The sequence below is a fragment of the Saccopteryx leptura genome, chromosome 5 (genome assembly GCF_036850995.1).
Source record: "Saccopteryx leptura isolate mSacLep1 chromosome 5, mSacLep1_pri_phased_curated, whole genome shotgun sequence".
Taxonomy (NCBI): Eukaryota; Metazoa; Chordata; class Mammalia; order Chiroptera; family Emballonuridae; genus Saccopteryx; species Saccopteryx leptura.
This window is the reverse complement of record NC_089507.1, coordinates 129540219-129560637: the sequence shown is the minus strand read 5'-3', so window position 1 is coordinate 129560637 and position 20419 is coordinate 129540219. Positions and strand designations below refer to the sequence as shown.

The 20419-nt window shown below is 34.6% G+C and overlaps 1 protein-coding gene and 1 non-coding gene across 2 annotated transcripts in view; one reads left to right on the top strand and one right to left on the bottom strand.

Annotated features, from left to right (window-relative positions):
- The window catches only part of MALRD1 (MAM and LDL receptor class A domain containing 1), an 837423-nt gene that overhangs the window by 122813 nt on the left and 694191 nt on the right, over positions 1-20419 (top strand). The window contains 2 exon segments of the mRNA XM_066386561.1: positions 6114-6260; positions 18077-18174. Coding sequence (XP_066242658.1) covers positions 6114-6260; positions 18077-18174 — 245 coding nt within the window.
- TRNAP-GGG (transfer RNA proline (anticodon GGG)) lies at positions 7324-7399 on the bottom strand. The gene has a single exon. It is a non-coding gene; the product is annotated as a tRNA-Pro (tRNA).

Genomic DNA, 20419 nt, shown 5'->3' with positions numbered 1-20419 from the left:
ATGTCAATTTCTTAATGGGCAAGCCTTTTGTTATCTTGTGAGGAAAGTTAGGACACTGCATAAACTCAAGGCCATTTGCCTGAGCAAGTGGTGGTCCTTTGCTAGTCCTTAATGATTTTGTCTGTTAATCTCTCTCTGCCCCTTGACTCACAACAACAGTAAAGTTGAGTTATTAGTTAGTACTAATCCTTTAAAAGCTTTTACCGATGTTATCGCTATTCAAGTTATTTTTTAATTGTACTTTGAATGATTTGCCACCTGATTTGTAGTTTATAGATATAAATTAACTGTTATCTGGAAACATGTAAACATAGTGAAACAGAAGCAATGATTAATACCATGTAATTGTAACTTGGTGTGTGTGTATAAAAAAGGAGCTGTACTAGCATTTGAGAGAGATGCCTGGCAGTAAATGCTAACTAGAGAATAAAGAGAAAGAAAAGAATTCGGCTCTCTCACTCGATTTTGCCGACGCCGTCTCCTCCTGTGGGACCCCTGGGTCCCCCCCGGGGCTGGACCCCGGCACTCCCACCCAGGAAAATTCTGCCACATCTACCCTTAAAGGCCACATAGTCAAGATTTGCGCAGGAGATGCAAAGGCAAATGTAGATCTTGTATCAGCAGTTTCAGCTTCAAAGCTTCAAATAGATCATTCAAGTGATGGGGAAAAACAAGACACACACACAATACATAAAGCGGTTCTGTGAAAGTGTGCCCTTGGAGCAGATAAATGATCTATATTCTACACCCCTTTCTCATTCCTCTGCATTCTTCTCAAACTACGCCAGGAAAAGTTGTATTTTGACAAAGGCTTTAAATAAAAGTATTGCAAAACAATGGAAAAATAAAGTGCAGAATATAGTCTTGTTGACAGTAGGCACTGTATTGTACAGCAGGTCTCTAAAACTGATTCATCTTATATAACTGAAATTTTATAACCACTGAACAACTCCCCATGTTCCTGCCTCCCCAGCCCCTGATGACCCCTGTTCTATTCTCTGTTTCTATGACTTTGAGTATTTTAGATACCTCATATATTGGAATCAATGTACTAAATGAAATAACCAGTCAGAGAGAGACAAATACTGCATGAGTTGAAACAATAGTTTTTTGATGATTACTAAGTGATCCTATATTAAATATAGACATTTAATAAAACACAGTATTCAGTATATTTAATGTTTCTCATAAAATAAATAAAATATAATGTATAAAATATATAAAAGTATACATTAGCTAGCTGAACAATTTACATAGAAAATATACCTAATGTTTAGACTTGCTACAACATGGATGAACCTTGAAGACATGCTAAGTAAAATAAGCTAATCACCAAGGGCAAATAACATATAATTCTACTTATGTAAGTTACATATAGAAATCAAATTCATAGAAATAGAAGTCAGAATGATAGTTGCTGGGGTAAGGGGTGATGGGGAGTTAGTGCTTAATGAGTATGGGTTTCTCTGTGGGAAGATGAAAAAATTCTAGAGGTATATAATGGTGATGGTTGTACAGCAGTGTGAATGTATTTAATCCACTGAGCTGTACACTTAAAAATGGCTAAAAAGGTAAATTTTATGCTATGCATATTCTACAACATTAAAATTTTGAAATAATATATATCTAATTTTCAACCATAAAAAATATTTTAAAAATACTCTGTGTATGTGCTCCAAAAAGAATGGAAGGATACATAGATCTGTGTTTAAATCACAACAGTGAAAAGTAATATGGGGGAGAAATTCTTTTACTTTTAGAACTTGTTAGAGCATTTTTAAATGCTAATATAAGTTTTGACACTTCAAAGGAAAACTTGGAACAATATTTAAGTGAAAGAAGCTTAAATCAAGAATCCAATGCAATGTATCTAATTTTTAAAAATATTTAAAGAATTTATTGATTTCAGAGAGAAAGAAAGAGGGAGAGAGAAAGAAACATCAATTTGTTGTTCCACTTACTTATGCATTCCTTGGTTGATTTTTTTTTTTTAATGTGCTCTGAGCAGAAATCAAACCCACAACCTTGGCATATTGGGACAATACTCTAATCATCTGATCACGGTGCAATATACTTAATTTTCATTGAGATATTGTTTCTGGATAACTTTCATATTTAAAAAAATATATTGAATTCTAAAATAGTTCCCAAAAGCCAAGGGAAGTATGTATGTGTGTATATATATATATATATATATATATATATATATATATATATATATATGGCCTGACCTGTGGTGGCACAGTGGATAAAGCGTCGACCTGGAAATGCTGAGGTCTCCGGTTCGAAACCCTGGGCTTGCCTGGTCAAGGCACATATGGGAGTTGATGCTTCTAGCTCCTCCCCCTTCTCTCTCTCTGTTTCTCTCTCTCCCTCTCTCTCTCCTCTCTGAAAGTGAATAAATAAAATTAAAAAAAACAGAAAAAAAAAACCAGAAATTATATCTATATATCTATATATATCTATATCTATCTATCTATCTATGTTTAGTGGGAAAAAAGATTCTTGTGGTTTCTTTATAAATATTAACAGAAATGTTTATATAATGTAACCATACTAAAATCTAGCATCTGCCTATTGAATGGAACATTCCTTGTTCATTTCTGTATGTACAGTTTTCTTCTCTGATAGAACTTCTGAACTAGAGAATTCATAAATATTTTAACTTTTATGATTTAGAAGAATTTTTCTCAGCTGCTACAATTAAATTGTTTTTCTTCTGCCAATATACTGCAGCAGTTAAATATACAACAGGAGGCTTTGTCATAAATAAAAATATTACTCTAAGTGATGAACTCAGTGAAATTTCACTAAAATTATGAACAATAGCATATCATACTCTGATCAGAGATGGTGAAATGTATTATATAATCCAAAAATTTAAGTAACAACCACTAAATAATAAAAATCACTGTTTACAATGAATATATTTTGTTATAATATTAATAAATGATCTTTACAATTTTATCAATATATAATATTTAATATATTACATATAAGATATAAGTATAAGATATCATAATATTTGACCCTCCTGATTTTCTTCATATTTTTATAACTTTACTGTAAACTTTTTAAAATTATATATGGGAAATACTAATGGAATACCTTCAACTTTGGTGACTAAAATTTGACTTATATTTTGTAGTGCAATTAAATTCTAGAATTTTAGCTTTCAAAAAAGTCCTTGAAGTATACTAAAACACACTCTATTGGTAGAAACAACTGAACAATTTACCACAATTTTTACAGAACTGCTTGTACCATTTTGCTTTTCTATATACTTATAGTGATGCATTTTAAAAATTATCACTTTTCAAAGGACAGTGGTGATCCATGGAAAGTACAATAAGTGGTGTTTCAATTGATAAAACATCCAGCTAATGAAAAAAATGATTTGAACTTTTCCTTTTAAAGCCAAATTTTAATAATTATACAATCCAAAGTTATTATGTCTTGAAATCATCTCTACAGCTTTGAAGTTAAGTGTGAAAAGTTCGTTGAAGGGTCTGGTGATGCTTGGGTCACGCTGTACTTTTTATTTTCACACTCATTGGTCTTCTAGCCATTTCACACCATTGCTTATTTGAGAAGTAGGATGGACACTGCCATGATAGGCTACTTCAGAGGCTACCTGCAGTGAATAAATTATTTGTACTTGAATCCTTTGTGTATCAATACATAATTTATTAATAGACTGTATTTAATTTATTGCTTATATAGGGACAGTTAATAGGAAAAAGGAGAAGTTGGTAATTATTATGCAAGGACAACAGGCATAAACTGGAAACTGGGCATTTCTGGGCAGATGTGAAGTCACCCTACCGATGCAGATTTTCTACCAGGGAAATATGTCTCTTAGGAGTTGGGAATACCCTTGGGGGAAATAGAAAGATTCCTTGACTAAGTTCATAACAATGAATTTGGAACTTGTAAGCACATTTAAGAGGCCAAGTATATATTTCAAAATTTGTTTAGCTTTGCATCCACCAACTGAGTTAGAAGAGCTGGGAGGTAGCCTAGTAGATGGCAAAGTTCATAGAAGACCAATACAGTACACCAGAAGATTTTCTGGATGCTCAGAGAGACAGGCACAGCTAGGTCATAGGTGCTTAAGGTTACATAGAAAACCAGAGTTGATTCTCCTTTGAGGAGTAAGTTTTTATCAATAGCAGTATCCTATAAACTCTTCTCGCTGAACTGAGAGAAGAAAAACATACTCAGAAGCAGTAGATTTCCAGTTAGCTGTAAGGGTAAATGTCATTTCCTGTCATTGACTTACCATGAAGGAATGAGCACCATTTTTCATTATTATACTATAGTTAATTCATTTAGTTTTATTTTTTGGGATAACCATTTGAGGGAGAAAATATTAGCTTGTAAGAAAAACATATCCTACATCATATATCTATTAATCTGGTTATCTAAATAAGCATGCTTTAAGATCTAAACATTTGATTTATCTGTACATAAAATTCAGTGGCATTATTTGCATAGTGCACTTTAGTGTTTCAGAATTGACATGTTAGTGATAAAATATCTGGTCATGAAACCAGGCATTCCTGTTTAGATATTTGAAAATCCTTTGATTAAAATATATGAACTTAGTAAGGGAGGTGGAGGGATAGAGCAAAAAAGGATACACACAAAACAAAACATGGACACAGACAACAGTGTGGTGATTTCTGGGATAGGTGGTTGAGGAAGGTATGGGGGCATAAATGATGATGGTGAAGCCTTGACTTCATGGAGGGAGCAAACACAAAATACAGTGTACAGAGATGTATCATAAAATTGGGCACCTGAAACATGTATAATTATTTTAACTAGTTTTGCCCTAATAAATTCACCTTAAAAAAACCTACTTAATATACTGGTCAAATGGTCATATTATTTAAAATTGAAAATAATGGTAGGAGCAAGCATATGGTAATGGAGTCTTTTTAATTAAGAGACATGGTGCCGGGTGTAGGAAGGTTTCAAAGTGTAAGCTTTGGCATTAGGCAGTTCAAAGAATAGCAGTCCCATTTACAAAAACCTTAGGCAAGTTGCATACTGCTAAAGTTACATTTTACTTATTTTAAAAAATAATTACACTTACTGTGGAGAGTATTTGTGAAGACTAATACTATATGCAAAATACCAGGACATACTTAGAGCCCAGTGGTAAGTCTATTGTATTGTTATTAAAATAATAGCATTATAATCTTAGTGAGCTTGTGAAACTATGTATTTTGTGACCAAGAATTATTTTGATATCCTTTTTGCTGTTGTAAAAAAATGCATCTACATAGAGAGAAATATGTTGAAACATTTTAAAGTAATTGTAATTTATATTAAATCTACTGATTCTTATTTTAGAAAATAAGCACATAAAAACTAATATTTCAAAAGCACAAATCAACTTGTTAGAATTTCTAGTTTACTGCTCAACCCTCTGAGATTTGCTTTATTTTTCTCACTAATTTGCTGAAAAATCTGTGGAAAAAATGCTTATGAATCGTACCCCAAATCCTGACTTTCACTAGCACTAGTTCTTCTGTGATAAATATAGACAGTTAAAGTAGTTTTAAATATTTTAGTTATGTATTAAAGGAAAAACAACAATTTAGAATATCTAATTTACCTGCAATTCCAAAATGGTAAGCCATTTTTATTTTTAGAAACTGTTAAAATAGTAAAATAGAATGAATACCAACATGCTGAACTCAACTTTTTTAGATGCTCAGAATTAATTTAAATTCCTTACCTTTATATGGATATTTTTAAACCACCATGTGAGTAGGTGAATCTTGTTCATCTTGGCCCGTGAGTTAGTTATTCCCTGAAAAGCTGTAGAGTTTCACTTTGCAATTTAATATAATGGAGATGGCCAACCAAGATGAAATGTGTTAGACTTGTAGATAAATATACAATAGCAGGGTGTGCCTCACACAGCACATGGAAAACTATGTGAAATTGGAAAAGTAAAACAGTCCTGATAATCAAAAAAACATTCTTTACCAAGTAGAATGATTATTCTTACCTAAGTTGACTGACTAGTATAGGTCAGTGTTTCACTGTATGCTCCAACTTTATTTTTCCTCACCTGTTTTCTTTTCCATGTACAACAGCACATCATCTCCTATGTGACTTTGAATCTGGTTTCTGTGGCTGGGAGCCATTTCTCACAGAAAAGTCACACTGGAAATTTGTGAGAGAGTTGACCAGTGGAAAGAACCATCTTCCTGAGGCTGATCACCCAGCAAACACAAATCATGGTAGGCCATTAAAAAAAAGTTGTCTTTCTTTCAGGGTGCGGAATGATGATACTACGTATTTTCATTTCTGTTTGTAGATTATGTACATGGATTTCTTGTTTGTCTTGCTTTAAACTCTCCCGATCATCTTAATAATTTTTAACTTAATAAAAATTCAAGTTAATTGAATTTCTTGTTTTAATAATCGACATTTTTGTTGATGCATTTTTGAAAAAAAGATTAGATTGAAGGCACAAAGAGAGGAGGAAAAGTCTTCTGATAATCTTCTCCACTTGCCAGGGATTATGTACGGTAGGCTTGCCTCTATTTTAGACCAATCCAATTTTTGTAAAACAGTTCTCATTCTGAGAACTGAGAAAAGAGATTCAGCACAATCTTTATATCTACAAATAATTGAATGTAACTTAATCACTCTTAAGGCCTCTTTATAAAAAACACTCTTGCTTCTTCCTCATATATTTTTAACTACCATTACAATTTTTACATATCCTCTTAAAGTAGAACAACCATAACTACACATAGCATTCCAATAAAGATTTGTGAACCTTCTCCAAAAACAAAGTTTCTTCTATTTTTTCTTTTTTGTTTAGATGCCATTGCCCAGATACATTAGTATCAAATTAACTTTAAAATAACCCAACAGTACTGTAGATCCTCTGTAATCTCCTATATCCCCATTGAACATTATTTTATATGTTTCTCTTTTGATATTTCCAAAGAAGTATGTCAAAACTAACAGTGCTGACCATATATATATATTTTTTTTTTCTGAAGCTGGAAACGGGGAGAGACAGTCAGACAGACTCCCGCATGTGCCCGACCGGGATCCACCCGGCACGCCCACCAGGGGCGACGCTCTGCCCACCAGGGGGCGATGCTCTGCCCCTCCGGGGGGTCACTCTGCCGCAACCAGAGCCACTCTAGCGCCTGTGGCAGAGGCCAAGGAGCCATCCCCAGCGCCCGGGCCATCTTTGCTCCAATGGAGCCTTGGCTGCGGGAGGGGAAGAGAGAGACAGAGAGGAAGGAGGGGGGGGTGGAGAAGCAAATGGGCGCTTCTCCTGTGTGCCCTGGCCGGGAATCGAACCCGGGTCCCCCGCACCCCAGGCCGACACTCTACCGCTGAGCCAACCAGCCAGGGCCAGACCATATTTTAATTTTAGCCATTGTAAATTGAAGTTGGTGGGGGAGGATAGTAGTTTATGGTAGGGAAACTTTGGCTATCCATCTATTGTCTAAAACTGTAAAACCAGCTCATTGTTTGACAGTGGAGTAAGGTCTTAATTTATGCTTTTGTGCCAATGAGTTTTATTTTTCTTTAATATTATTTTGGAAAAAGGGATTAAATGTAAAGTTTATAATAGAAAGGGGACTATTAATCTTTGTAACTGTATATTTCCGGTATGTTTTCTCCAAACTCATATAATGCATTGTTTCCTTATCTTTTCTTAAACCAACTGTTTAGTACATACCATATACATACAAGATCTAGGTGTGCACCAGTGGAAGCCATGGTCTCTGTATTGAGATCACACTCTAATAACTGAAGCAAATACATAAGGATTTGCAATAAGATATGATAAATGTTTTATAGAGGATGAATGGTGACTCCAATGGATTTGAGATGCTTCACTGAAAGAGAGGACTCCTGAAGTGAGCACTGAAGATAAATGAAAAGTACTCAGGAAGGCAGAAATAAGGGGTCAAGGAGAGGTGGCAGAACAAAGAAGAGATGGCAAGGAATGCATTTTAATTAGAGGAAATGTACTGAAGGAAAATGGGTGTATGTAGGTAGATCTAGTAGAAAGATGTGCCTGTCTGAACAAGGAGTATAGAAAAGATAACACAGGAGAGGAAGTAAGGGGACTGCAGAGGGTGCCTATTGTTATAATTTTATTTATGGTTTGGACTCGCAAGGAATAAGACACATCAGATGAAAGTAGTGCAAGCAGAGGACTGAAACTCAGAAGAGGAATCTGTCCTGAGAAACTGCACACTATGTATTTATTGAGTTCCAAAAGCCACAGCTCAGCAGATGAAACTAGAAAGCTACATGCCTTTTTTTTCCCATTCGTACCATCCCTAATCCTGTACGTCTACTGTTTCCTTCATGATCAAAGACACAAGAAGAGTCAGAGTCTCAGAGTTTATCAATCATAAAGGACATCTGGTTCTCAAAGGCATTTCTCCAAGAACCCTGTGTACTTGTATTCAAGTGACCCCAGGCCAGTCTCCTGTTATAGTTTATACTCTCCAAGATCTCTGGTCTCCAGGTAACCCCTGCTCTGAAGTTAACCACCGTTCATATTTGTGCAAGGTCTTCCCTTCATATCGCCCTTTTAGTGTAGCTCGCACCTTATGTAGTATAAGAGATAACATGGCAGATTTCTGCTATATTTTGCTTTGATGTCGATTTCCTCTTCTTCTGACTATAATAAAAAATATGTAAAACAAATGATTAGTATAATGCCTTTTATAGTTCCTCCAGAAATCTTAAACTGTTTTAGAGGATTCAAATTCCTGATTTCATCAGAAATAGCAGTTAATAAATTTTCTCCATCAATCAATTTCAACTGATCCTTAAAAGTGGTGTCAATATGCTTTTGTAAATCTAAAATTTCCATAGTTAAATTTCCATGATTTAACAAGTGTTTTTTAACATTTTCCCAAGGGAAATTAGTATAATTCCAAGGAATAGGGGTAATACAAAAAGTAGTCACATTCCAATCACATTTTAGCTTAATTTGTCATTGCAGACTAACAATTTGATCTCCTAACATAATCACAGTCTAAATCATTAACCTTAGCACTAATTTTGCTATCTATACATTGTCAAGAAGACTACAGTTGTTCAGAATTTTTATGCCATTTTTGTACACAGTCCACAGTATACTTTGATGTAATGCAACTCCAGATACAGCAGCCATGGTGGTTACAGCTATTCATCCCATAATGATGGCGAGGATCCATCCAACCAGTCTCTTGGTTCACTTCAAAGACTTAACGAGATGTTGTAATAGCATCATAGAAGGGGAATCTTGCCACATCCAGTGCATTTGTACTGGAATTCAGACTCCTGTTCTGGCTTTTAAAATGTATAGACTTTGACTATTTTTATTAAAATGAATGGAAGAGGTAATACATGTATAAAAAGCACAGTTATTGCAAGTTATAGAATAATTTTCAGCTGTCCATTTGGTTTCACCAATAATAAACATATAAGGCAATCTAACACAAGCAGATATAAAATGTGTCTCATTCTTTTTAAAGGTTAACATAGTATGATTAGAAGGATGATTTCTCCTTTCCACACTGGCATATGTTTAAGTGCCATAGCTATTTTCCACAAATGATATTGTATAGGAACAAATTTTATGTGAAGAGCTTGAGGTGACATCCCTCTTCCATGCCATATGATAGTATGATTACCTTGACCATCAGCTGTAATTGAACCATTGTTCTTATGCCACCTTATCAGCACACTGCCCTTTAACTCAAGCAGAACCATGAGGGTTCCAATCTATGATGTTTCCATAGGAAATATTAAGTAAAACCTGAGCAGTTTCACCTCTGCAATTTTCCCAATGTACCCATTCACTTAGCTGATTAACAATTGCAGTATGACAGGATGGTATATCAGGTGGAAGTTCAGGACCATGTACAGATGTATTACCTTTAAATCCATATCCTTGTAATAAAAGCAAATTTTTTTTTCCTTCTTCTTTACTGTTATCTTTACAATAGAGAGCCAAGTGTAAGCTTCTATTTTTAAATAATGTGGCTCATATCCTATAAATGTAAGTAATCTCTCAATTCCTGTTGTATAATTTTCTAATCTTATTCCTTTTTCCGAAGATACTAAGTGGCCTGTATCATCAAAAGGTCCTGGAAGCCAATTAAAATCATTAACAAAAATAGGAACGGCACTATCTTACCAATGAATAGCTCTAGCTAATGGAGGATTAGGGATGTATGCCCAGTAACTAAAATTTCAGCCATACTTACCAGAGTTGTACCAGGCAATAATTGCTAAGAACAGATTAGTAGCATTTTGTTCCTTTCTAGTAGCTTGTAGCATCTCTTTTTGTGTGTGTGGTTTGTGTGTGTGTGTGTGTGTGTGTGTGTGTGTGTGTGTGTGTGTGTGTGTAGCATCTTTTTACTCTCAAATGTCAGCTTTTTAAGTTGAGCCCAACTTGGTATTTTAGCCCTCTCAGTACTAGGCAGTAGTACCTTTAAGGTTCTTCTTCCAAGGTTCAAGGCTTCCGTCTTGGCAATGAAAGGATATCGAGAGAATCTATTTCTCTTGCTCATGTTGTTAGTTTAATTCTGTGGGCAGGGTTCCAAAGGACTTCCCTGGATTCTGAAATGACACAAGCAAACCCTCTTCCCCAATGTTGCACTACACCAGGTACCCATTGAGCCAATTCATTTTTATAATGCACAGGTTGTTTAATCTTAGAACTATTATTTTTTGTCCAATGTCTGCAGCAGTCAAATTATCCTCTCTTGTATTTAAGAAATTTAAAGTAAATAAAGCTTTATGTAACATAATTCTAGGGGATAATTTCCTTTCTTCCTTCTCCTCCCTTTTGTTTAAGTAACATATTTTTTAGAGCACGATTACTGTGCTCAATAATTGCCTGTCCTTGTGGATTATATGGAATTCCAGTAGTATGTTTAATATATATTCCAGAATGCTAAGACCTGGTTGTAAGTGCCCAATGGGTTGAATTATTGAATTAACTTCACGAAGATCAGTAAGCATTATCCATTTCCCAGATTTTTTCTTTACTACAAAGACTGGAGAATTCCAAGGACTTTGTGATTCCTCTATATGTCCTAATTCTAAGTGAGTCTGTACCAATATATGTAAAGCTTCAAACTTCTCTCCTTTCAGCGACCACTGCTCAACCCATATTGGTTTTTTACTTAACCATTATCAATATCAGACATTACTTCACAAGCTGGAGGACAGGAGGATTTAGAATCAGACTGTAATGTCTGCAAAGCCAAGGAAATGGAATTACAAAGAGAACAAACAGAAAGAGGAATAGTATCTCCTTGTTGATGAGCACCCCGTGAAGCTCTCATTATTTGTTTCCATGTTTTCAAACTTAAATCAACTTTTCCTTGTGGCTGGAACCAATGACAATGCTTCCTAACATTTTAAAAAAGTAACTTAAAATTCTTATCTTTAACAGTTATACCGGACCCCTTTAACAATGCTTGTAGTATTTTTATATACTGAGTCTCAACAGATGGATGGGGAATTCCCCATTACTCTGCCTAAAATATCCTGAAGGTTTCACTTTTGGTTCTTGAAGGCATTCCTCCAAGAATCCTGCGTACTTGCATTCAAGTAACCCCAGGCCAGTCTCCTGTTATGGTTAACACACTCCAAGATCTTTTGTCTCCAAGTAACCCTTGCTCTGAAGTTAACCACCGTTCATATTTGTGCAGGGTCTTTCCCTTCAGCCTATAACTGTAAAATTTATCTAGAGGATAATGGTGACTCATTAGTCATATTTAAGCATGCAACCAATCAGATTTGTTCTAGAAAGCTATTCTTGCTGAGATGAGGGTAATGGAGAGGTTGAAAGACTGGGGTAAAACGTAACAAACGGATTAAAGTAATATCAATGAGAGGTAATATTGGCCTAAGCCAAGGCAGTGATTCATCAAAGAAAACTCACAGTGTGTGTGGTGACATTATGTGACATCTACCATAGAGGGTAGTGAGCTCACTGGCTGCCTGGGTGTTTGATGCTGCTTGCACACATTTGCTAATACCTCCGTGATTCAGAATTCTAGCTGGAAAATAGGAAAAATAAAATACCTTCCAAGTAAAATTATTATGAGAATTAAATGAAATAATACCCCTTAGGGTTTTTCATATAGTAAGAGCTCAATAAATATCAATATATATTTCTTGTCCATTCTAACAGAAATACTGGGAATACCACCAGTTACAATTCAAAAACACATTTATAATTCACAATCAGACTCTTGCCATCTTATAATTACCTGTTAATTATGATTCATGCTTAAAAAGATGATAAACCAGCTCCTTTGTTAAATATTTAAGACCCATTTTTGTTTTCCTGTGATAGAAACAATATTGAAAGGTAACAATAGATTGGTCAAACTGGAGGCAGCTGTTATAATTCAAAGGTGAGAACAAAGAAATTGAAGTCTTTTTCTTTTCAGAAAAGACAAAGAATTATCTCAACGAGTCAACATTTATCACCTATGATTGTGATTATACAACCTTAAGATAATCACTAACAGTCTTAAGTCAAAAATGAGGAGGAAAATAAACCAGTATGGGCAGTTCCCGGTTTCCAACATGACAGGTTCTGTAGGTTTGTTCTTAAGTTGAATTTGTGCATGAGTTGGAACAGGTACATTTACCTATTAAATGCAACTTAGGCCTGTCCTGTGGTGGTGCAGTGGATCAAGCATCAACCTGGAACACTGAGGTCGCCAGTTCAAAACCCTGGGCTTGCCTGGTCAAGGCACATAAGGGAGTTGATGCTTCCTGCTCCTCCCTCCTTCTCTCTCTCTCTCTCTCTCTCTCTCTCTCTCTCCCTTCGTCTCTCTTCTCTAAAATGAATAAATAAATAAAAATAATTTAAATGCAACTTAGATGTTTGTCTTGACATAACATTTATTTTTACTTTTCTGTGCATTCTCAAATACAACCTTATGATTAGAAGATGGACTTGTTGGAGAGGATGGGACTGGTGTTAGAGTCAGGGTTTCATTCTGCTGCTGGAGTCAGTTTCTTGAAGTAGCATCAAGGGAGGTTTGTACAGAGCTTTTCTTTTTCTTGACATAAATGGCCCTGTAGCATCTTGGACCTTTGGTAACTGTATGTTAAACTTTGGTGAACCTCTCTGTATTAGGATCTGGCTCCTCTAACTTTGCCATTTCTGCTTCAATGAGATGAAATGCATCACCTCACTTTTTATACAAAAACATTTTCAGTTCTGGAGTTTCTAGGTTCCTGTTTTCTTCCCTAAATGCTATCATCTACTGCTCTAGTTTCATCAGGTCTTCATTGGTTAGTTCTTTGCCATAGAGTTGAGTAACTGCGATATCATTTACACTGATAGCCAACTGTAGTTGATTACCAGTAGCCCTTATGCCACTCTGTTCCTAAGTATGAGTTGTATGTAAATCAGATGTCTACAATTTGGGGACTTAGAGTACTCAGAAGAGAATAGGAGAGAGTGAAATGGAAGTTTCTGGGGAAATGCAACAGAGTCCATCTTATAGCTTTCACATCAAAGACCACAGAGTTTCAGTTCATTTTGTTTTTAGAGCTTTGTGTTTATTGACTACAGCTTTAAAAAAGTTTAATATCTAGCATTTTTTATACACACACAGTCCCATATGTACTTTTATATAAAAGATAAATGGGTTGACATTATGTAGCTTATTTTTTTTGAGTGAAGCCTTGATTTTCCTACTCTTCTCTTTTGATTGGCTTCTACTTTCTCATTTTTACCTGTTCTGTTAAACATCCAGCCTGTACACATAGTATATATGTAGAAGTATTTTTGTGATTGTTTATTTTACCAAAATTGAGATCATATTATAGCTATTATCCTTGTTTTTGTCACTAAAGATAGTTCATGGCAATTCCTCCATGTCATCATTGCACATTAATATATAATTTAAATGCAGTACAATTCAACTTTTTTGGTACACAGTTCACTAAGTCTGAATAAACACGTACTATTGTGTAAACATCATAAGATGTAAAACAGCTCCATCCCCCCCTCCAAAATTCTGCTATTCCATCTCTACTTCGCAGCTCTCTCACCTCCAGCCACTAGCATCTGCTGATCTGATTTGTGTCTATAGTTTTGCCTTCATCAAAATGTAAATGAAACCACACAATGTGTAGCTTTTTGAGCCTGGTTTCTCTCAACCCAAGCGCAATGGATTTGAGATTCATCCATGTTGTTGATGGCAGTGGTAGTCCCTTTCTTTTTTATTGCTCAGTGGTCTTTCATTGCATGTATCAACCACCGCTTGTTTTCCACTCACTAGCTGAAGGACGTTTGGGTTGTTTCTAAATGTTTGGTCATTATGAATATATTATAAAATTTGCATATAGCTTTTTGTCTGAACATAAGTTTTCATTTGACTAGAATTCTCTACCTGATAATTGTTTTTTTGTTTTTCTCTCTGGTGGTGAGAAAAGCCTATTGTAGGCTGTTTGTCACCTTTGGGACATGTTGCAGCTGCCTGTTTCATGTTTACCCCAGCCTCAGGTAGTTCCCTCACCTTCATGCACTGGTCAGTGCTCATACAGAAATATGGCAGGGGCTGGAGACCTCTCTGCAGATCTCTGCAGCTCTCTTTCTGTCACCCTCTCCTTACCGCACTCTTCAGCCACCTGGATGTCTCCAAAGTACCAACTTCATCAACTTGAAGAGACCACCACCTCCCTCCTGGTTTCTTGTTTTCTATGTGGCAGCTGGAGACTCTGTCTAGATGGTGTGCTGGGGTGATTGTATGGCTTAGCTCATTTGCTACCCCTCTTTCAGAGATCATTTTCCAGTGATGCTTCATTCCTATTGTCCTACATTTGAAAACAATATATATATACTTATTTTGCAGGGTTAGAACAGAAGAGTAAATCTGGTCCATGCTGCTCAACCTTGCCTCAAAATAAAGGAAGCCTGTTTCATTTTGTTTTTTTCATTTCTTTGAACTGGATATGCTTATGTATCTAGTCATTCTCCATATAGATTGACAGTATCATAGCAATGTTCTCAAAATTCATTCTTGTACACATTTTCTTACATAGGGTATATTTAATACTATGCAATAGTTAACTGGGTTTGAGACTTCTATATTTTCATGAAGAGATGAGTATTTATCTTTTTAATAAATATTGATAGATTACTTTCCCTACAAATTTTAATAGTTAAATTTTAACTAGCAAAATAGGAGTGAATATTTTCATTTACCTACCATAGTCATTTTATTCTTTTAAAATTTTAATTTGTGAATATAAAATTATTTTTTATAGATGTAAAATGATTTCTTATATGTAGTCATTATTTATATTTCTTTGAAAAGGATGTTTTCAAATGTTTCTAACTTCTCAATTTACTTATATCTCTTTAGTTTCTCTAAATAATATTTTATAGCTTTCAATGTATAAATTTGAAAAATCTTTTGCTGACATTTTCCTGGGCTTTTGATATTTATATTTTACCATTGCTAGTATGATAGAAAAGCAATTTTAAATATTGACCTTATATCCAATTACCTTGCTAATTTTATTTATTATAGTAAATGTGTGTGTGTGTGTGTGTGTGTGTGTGTGTGTGTATATATATATATATATATATATATATATATATTAAATGAGAGGGTGAGAGGCAGGGAGACAGAGAAACACACTCCTGCATGCACCCCTACCAGGATCCATCCTGCAAGTCCATTAGGGGTTGATGCTCTTATCTGGGGCTGTTGCTCTGTTGTTTTGCAACAGAGCAATTTTAGTGCCTGAGGCAAGACCATGGAGCCATTCTAAGTGCCCAGGGTCAAATTGTTTCAACTGAGCCATGGCTGGGAAGAGAGGGAGTCAGAGAGAGAGAGAGAGAGAGAGAAAGGGGGGTGGAGAAGCAGATGGTTGTGCCCTGACTAGGAATCAAACCTGGGACTTCCACACTCCAGGCCAATGCTCTACTGCTGAGCCAACCGGCCAGGGATATGTTTATTCTTTAGTATTTTCTAGGTTCACAATTATTTTGTCTGTAAATAACGACAGTTTATTTTCTGCTTTCTAAATCTGTGTGTGTGTGTGTGTGTGTGTGTGTGTGTGTGTGTGTGATTGAGCTGCCTAGGATTTCTGAAAAAAATGCTAAAGACCCTGGGACTGGGTTCAGAGTTTATATTCTTTTTACCCTTTAGTTTCTTACATACATTTTAATACCATATCATTCATTTTTCAAATATTTGGTTAAAATTCTATTAGGATTGCATTTAGCTTCCAAATAAATTTTTACTAACAATATTCTTACATTATTATGTAAAAATACATTATAGGTTTCTTTTTATTAGAGAGTTTATAGTCTTGTACAAAGTTTTATAATATTCTTCTTATAAGTTCTGTCCCTTATTAAATTTATTTCTGTGTAATTTGTATTACTGTTAGTATAAAGAGAATATTTCTTATCATTTCTATAATTATATCTTATTGCTATAGTTAGTAAAAATAACTATAAAATATTTGTTTTCACTTACCTTATTGAATTCTTTTATTAATACTTGTCATTATTTGAAAAATAGAATTCCTGAGACATTCTACTTTTGCAATCATATTACTGGCAAAACATGAGAACCCTTTTTCTACTTTTCTATTATGTTTACTAAATATATTATTTCCTTGATGTCTGTATTTGCATGACCTATAAGATAATATTAGTCTAAGATAATTGACATTACTTAATATTATCTCTAATTAATGACAAAAATTTCTAGTTAGTTACTCATTTTAACTAAACTATTTTTTTTCCATGGGGCTGTACATTTCTAGTAGATGTTTTAAAATCACATTTCAATTTATCTTGTGGTATAACAATTATTCAAACTCTTTTTCATCTTTCAGATTTTGGAGTTTTAATGTTTTTATGTTCCATTCTTCATTAAGTGATTATTTGAAATTGCATATACTTTTAAATGTTTGAAGGAGTAAGATCTATGAATATTCATTAATTTTTAGAATTTTGATTATACTTTTGAAAACATTCATTGGAGTTTTACTTAAACCTGGGGATTTTAAATTTGGAATAATTCTTTATGGGGGTAATGGAGAACTTAATGAATTTATGTGTATGCTGTTTCTATTAGTCTTAGGTTGGAATTTGGGAATAGTAGTCTTTATCCTTCCCAGTCAGCTTTGAGATTTCAGACCATATAAACTGGGTTCTATTTTTCCCACTCAGAAGTGACATTGCTGACTTGCAACCTTGGTTATTTTGTGGTTATTTTTACAGATGTGGAAGTATCTCTAAAATAATAAATTTTAATTCAGAAATCCTTTCATTTCTGTGCAGTCAGCATTGACTTTTATCTAGAAATATCACCTTCTGAATTTGGTATTTTCCAGTAAAAGTAGTTGGCTTTCCAAGGTGCCTATCACTTTGTGATTATCAGAAGGCAGAATCAGACCTGACATTGTTTGGCATAGCCTTCCTTTTAAATATTCCAAATTCAACCACAATAACTCCCTCCTGACAGCAGTTCAGATGTGTGACCTTTTGAGCTAAGAGATGTTATCCCCTGTACACTTGTCATGAGCACATTCACTGTTCTTAAAATCATTCCGATTAGATCTTTAATTAAGCTTCCATCCCCACCAGTACACACAACAATGTCACACATGGAAGTGCCAGGAGAAACTCAACTAATCCCATAGGCTTGTATCCTTCATTACTTTATGAAGAAACTTAAAAATAAAATTCTCATGTGAGTTTCCTTAGGGCATACTGAATACCTAATTGTAAATTTATAAGTTTAATTTAACTTAATTTCAAATTCTATGTTGTGAGTTGAACCAATAAAACATTAGTTTAGAGGATTAGTTCAAGAGATTGTTTTTAATCAATTGGATTTTATTTTAGGTTGTTTAATGTTATTCATCTGAAAGCACTTTTGATTGTCTACAGAGCTTAACAGTAAATAAATAAAAGTATAATTTTCTTTATTGATAGTTGAATGTGTGCAAGGATAAGAAATGCTAAATGTAAAACAGTAAAATGTCTATCCATATGGCTTTATGTTTGTTTTTTCAGGATTGTATATTTATTTTCGGTCGCATCAATTGCCTGGAGTAGCCAAGCTTGGAAGTCCTATTCTTACAAAATTACTTACTGCCTCTAACCCATGTCAGGTAATTATTGAAATTTCCATTGGTCATTCTGTGGTTGTCAAATGTTATGCTTGAGCTATTCATACTAGCAAATGTCTGCTGTTTACCACTATTTTCATGATGAACCGAGACATTTCTATGAATTATTTCAACATGAAATGCCATGTCCTTTCAAAAGATCATTTGTGACATATAACTCACACCACTCACAGGGGGTGGTATTTAAGAATATTTCTATCATTTTATGTTCTTTCACATAATTCTTTCAATAATCTATAAACTGTGGATATATGTTGTCAAAACTGCCTTTTATTTTAGCCAATAATGTTAATTGAGTAAAATAAAATCAGTTAAATAAATGCCTGTTGTAAAAAGATGAAAGGATGAATTAAAAAAAGATAAATATGTGCAGAAAAAAAATAATTATATTTTCTGAAATTTTATTTTTTAAATTAATCCTCCTGGTTCTATATAAACACAGACAGGAGATTAGGATACTCAATTCATTTCAAAAGCACAATAGAGAAGAAAGCGGAGATCTGGAGTCAGGTGGACTTGGTGCAAATCTCAGCTCTGCCACTTATTGGATCTTAGTTCTTCCACAGATTCAATGCTCTCTGCGAGACTCAGTGTCTACTGCGAAGTACTCATATTAACATACCTTCTTCACATCCTTGTGAGGATTAAAATGTGATTAAATAAATCACCTGGCAAAGTATCTGGCACAAAATAGGTGTTTACTAAACATAATTTCTAAAAACTAGATTAGATGTTTCTATTTAGCTTGCCTTGTTTTCACTCCTTTGACATTTCTGACATGTCTCTAAGTCCTTAGAATTTCAGTTCATACATATATATATATATTTACTTATCAAAAAATAATGAAGAGATCAATACTGGCACATACTAAATTCATTACCTGTAAATACAGGTTACAACACTTTACTCAGGCATTCCTGGTGATAAGCCTTCAGAGAAAGACAAGCACCATATGATTTCACTCACATGTGGAATCTAATGAACAAAATAAACTAAAAACCAAAATAGAAACAGGCTTATAGGAAAGGAAAACAGACTGACAGCTGTCAAAGGGGCTGCGTGAAAAAAAGCAATGGAATTAAGCAAAAGAAAAACTTATGGACACATACAGCAGTGTGGGGATGGCAGAGGGGAGTGGGCAGAGGAGGAGAGGGAAGAGGGGGGATAGATGGTTGGAGAGGGAGACTTGACTCAGAGTAGTGAACACACAGTGCAATGTACAGATGATGTATTGTAGAGTTGTGCACTTGAAACCTGTATAATTTTTATTGACCAATATTACCACAATAAACTGAATAAAAATTTAAAAATAAATAAATAAATTATAAATCATTCAGAGGTATAAATATAGTTATGTTTTCAGCTTGATAGAAGTCTGAAAGTCCCCAAAATTTTTAATAGATGTCCTTCCTCCTTTTTTGTCTATTTCATTTTGTTTTGTTTTGTTTAAGAAATCCTGGAGATTTTCCTTGTTCTTTCAAGAAAGACATTGGATACAAAGGGATAGAATGTATTAACTCTACCTCTTAAAATTTTTATATTTATTGATGTTAGAAAGAGATGAAGGGGGTTGAAAGAGAGAGAGAGAAAGAATGAGAAAAAGAAAGAAAAAGAAAAAAAAAGAAAGAAAGAAAGAAGAAAAGAAAGGAAGGAAGAAAAAGAAAAAGAGAAGAAGGAAGGAAGGGAGGAAGGGAAGGAAGGGAAGGGAAGGGAAGGAAGGAAGGAAGGAAGGAAGGAAGGAAGGAAGGAAGGAAGGAAGGAAGGAAGGAAGGAAGGAAGGAAGGAAGGGAGGGAGGGAGGGAGGGAGGGAGGGAGGGAGGGAGGGAGGGAGGGAGGGAGGGAGGGAGGGAGGAAGATTGATTTGTTTTTCCAACTATTCGTGCATTCATTGGTTGATTGTTCTATGTGCCTTGGCCAGGGATTGAAGCAACCTTGGTGTACTGGGATAATGCACTAACAAACTGAGCTACCAGGGCAGGGTCAGTTAATGATACCTCTTTTACAAACATTTGAACACAGACCTTAAGAGCTTATTACACACTTCTGAGACTCACTGAGAAATCATGTTTTTGTTTATTTTTTCTTTTTAGATAATTTACATTTTCCATTGTACATTTGTGGTCACTGAGATTGTGTATTAATTTTAGATTATTTCTACTTGAGAATATTTTTCTCTACTGCTATTTAAATTTGAAGCTTCTCTGTGGGTAGTTATTTCGGTGAGGAC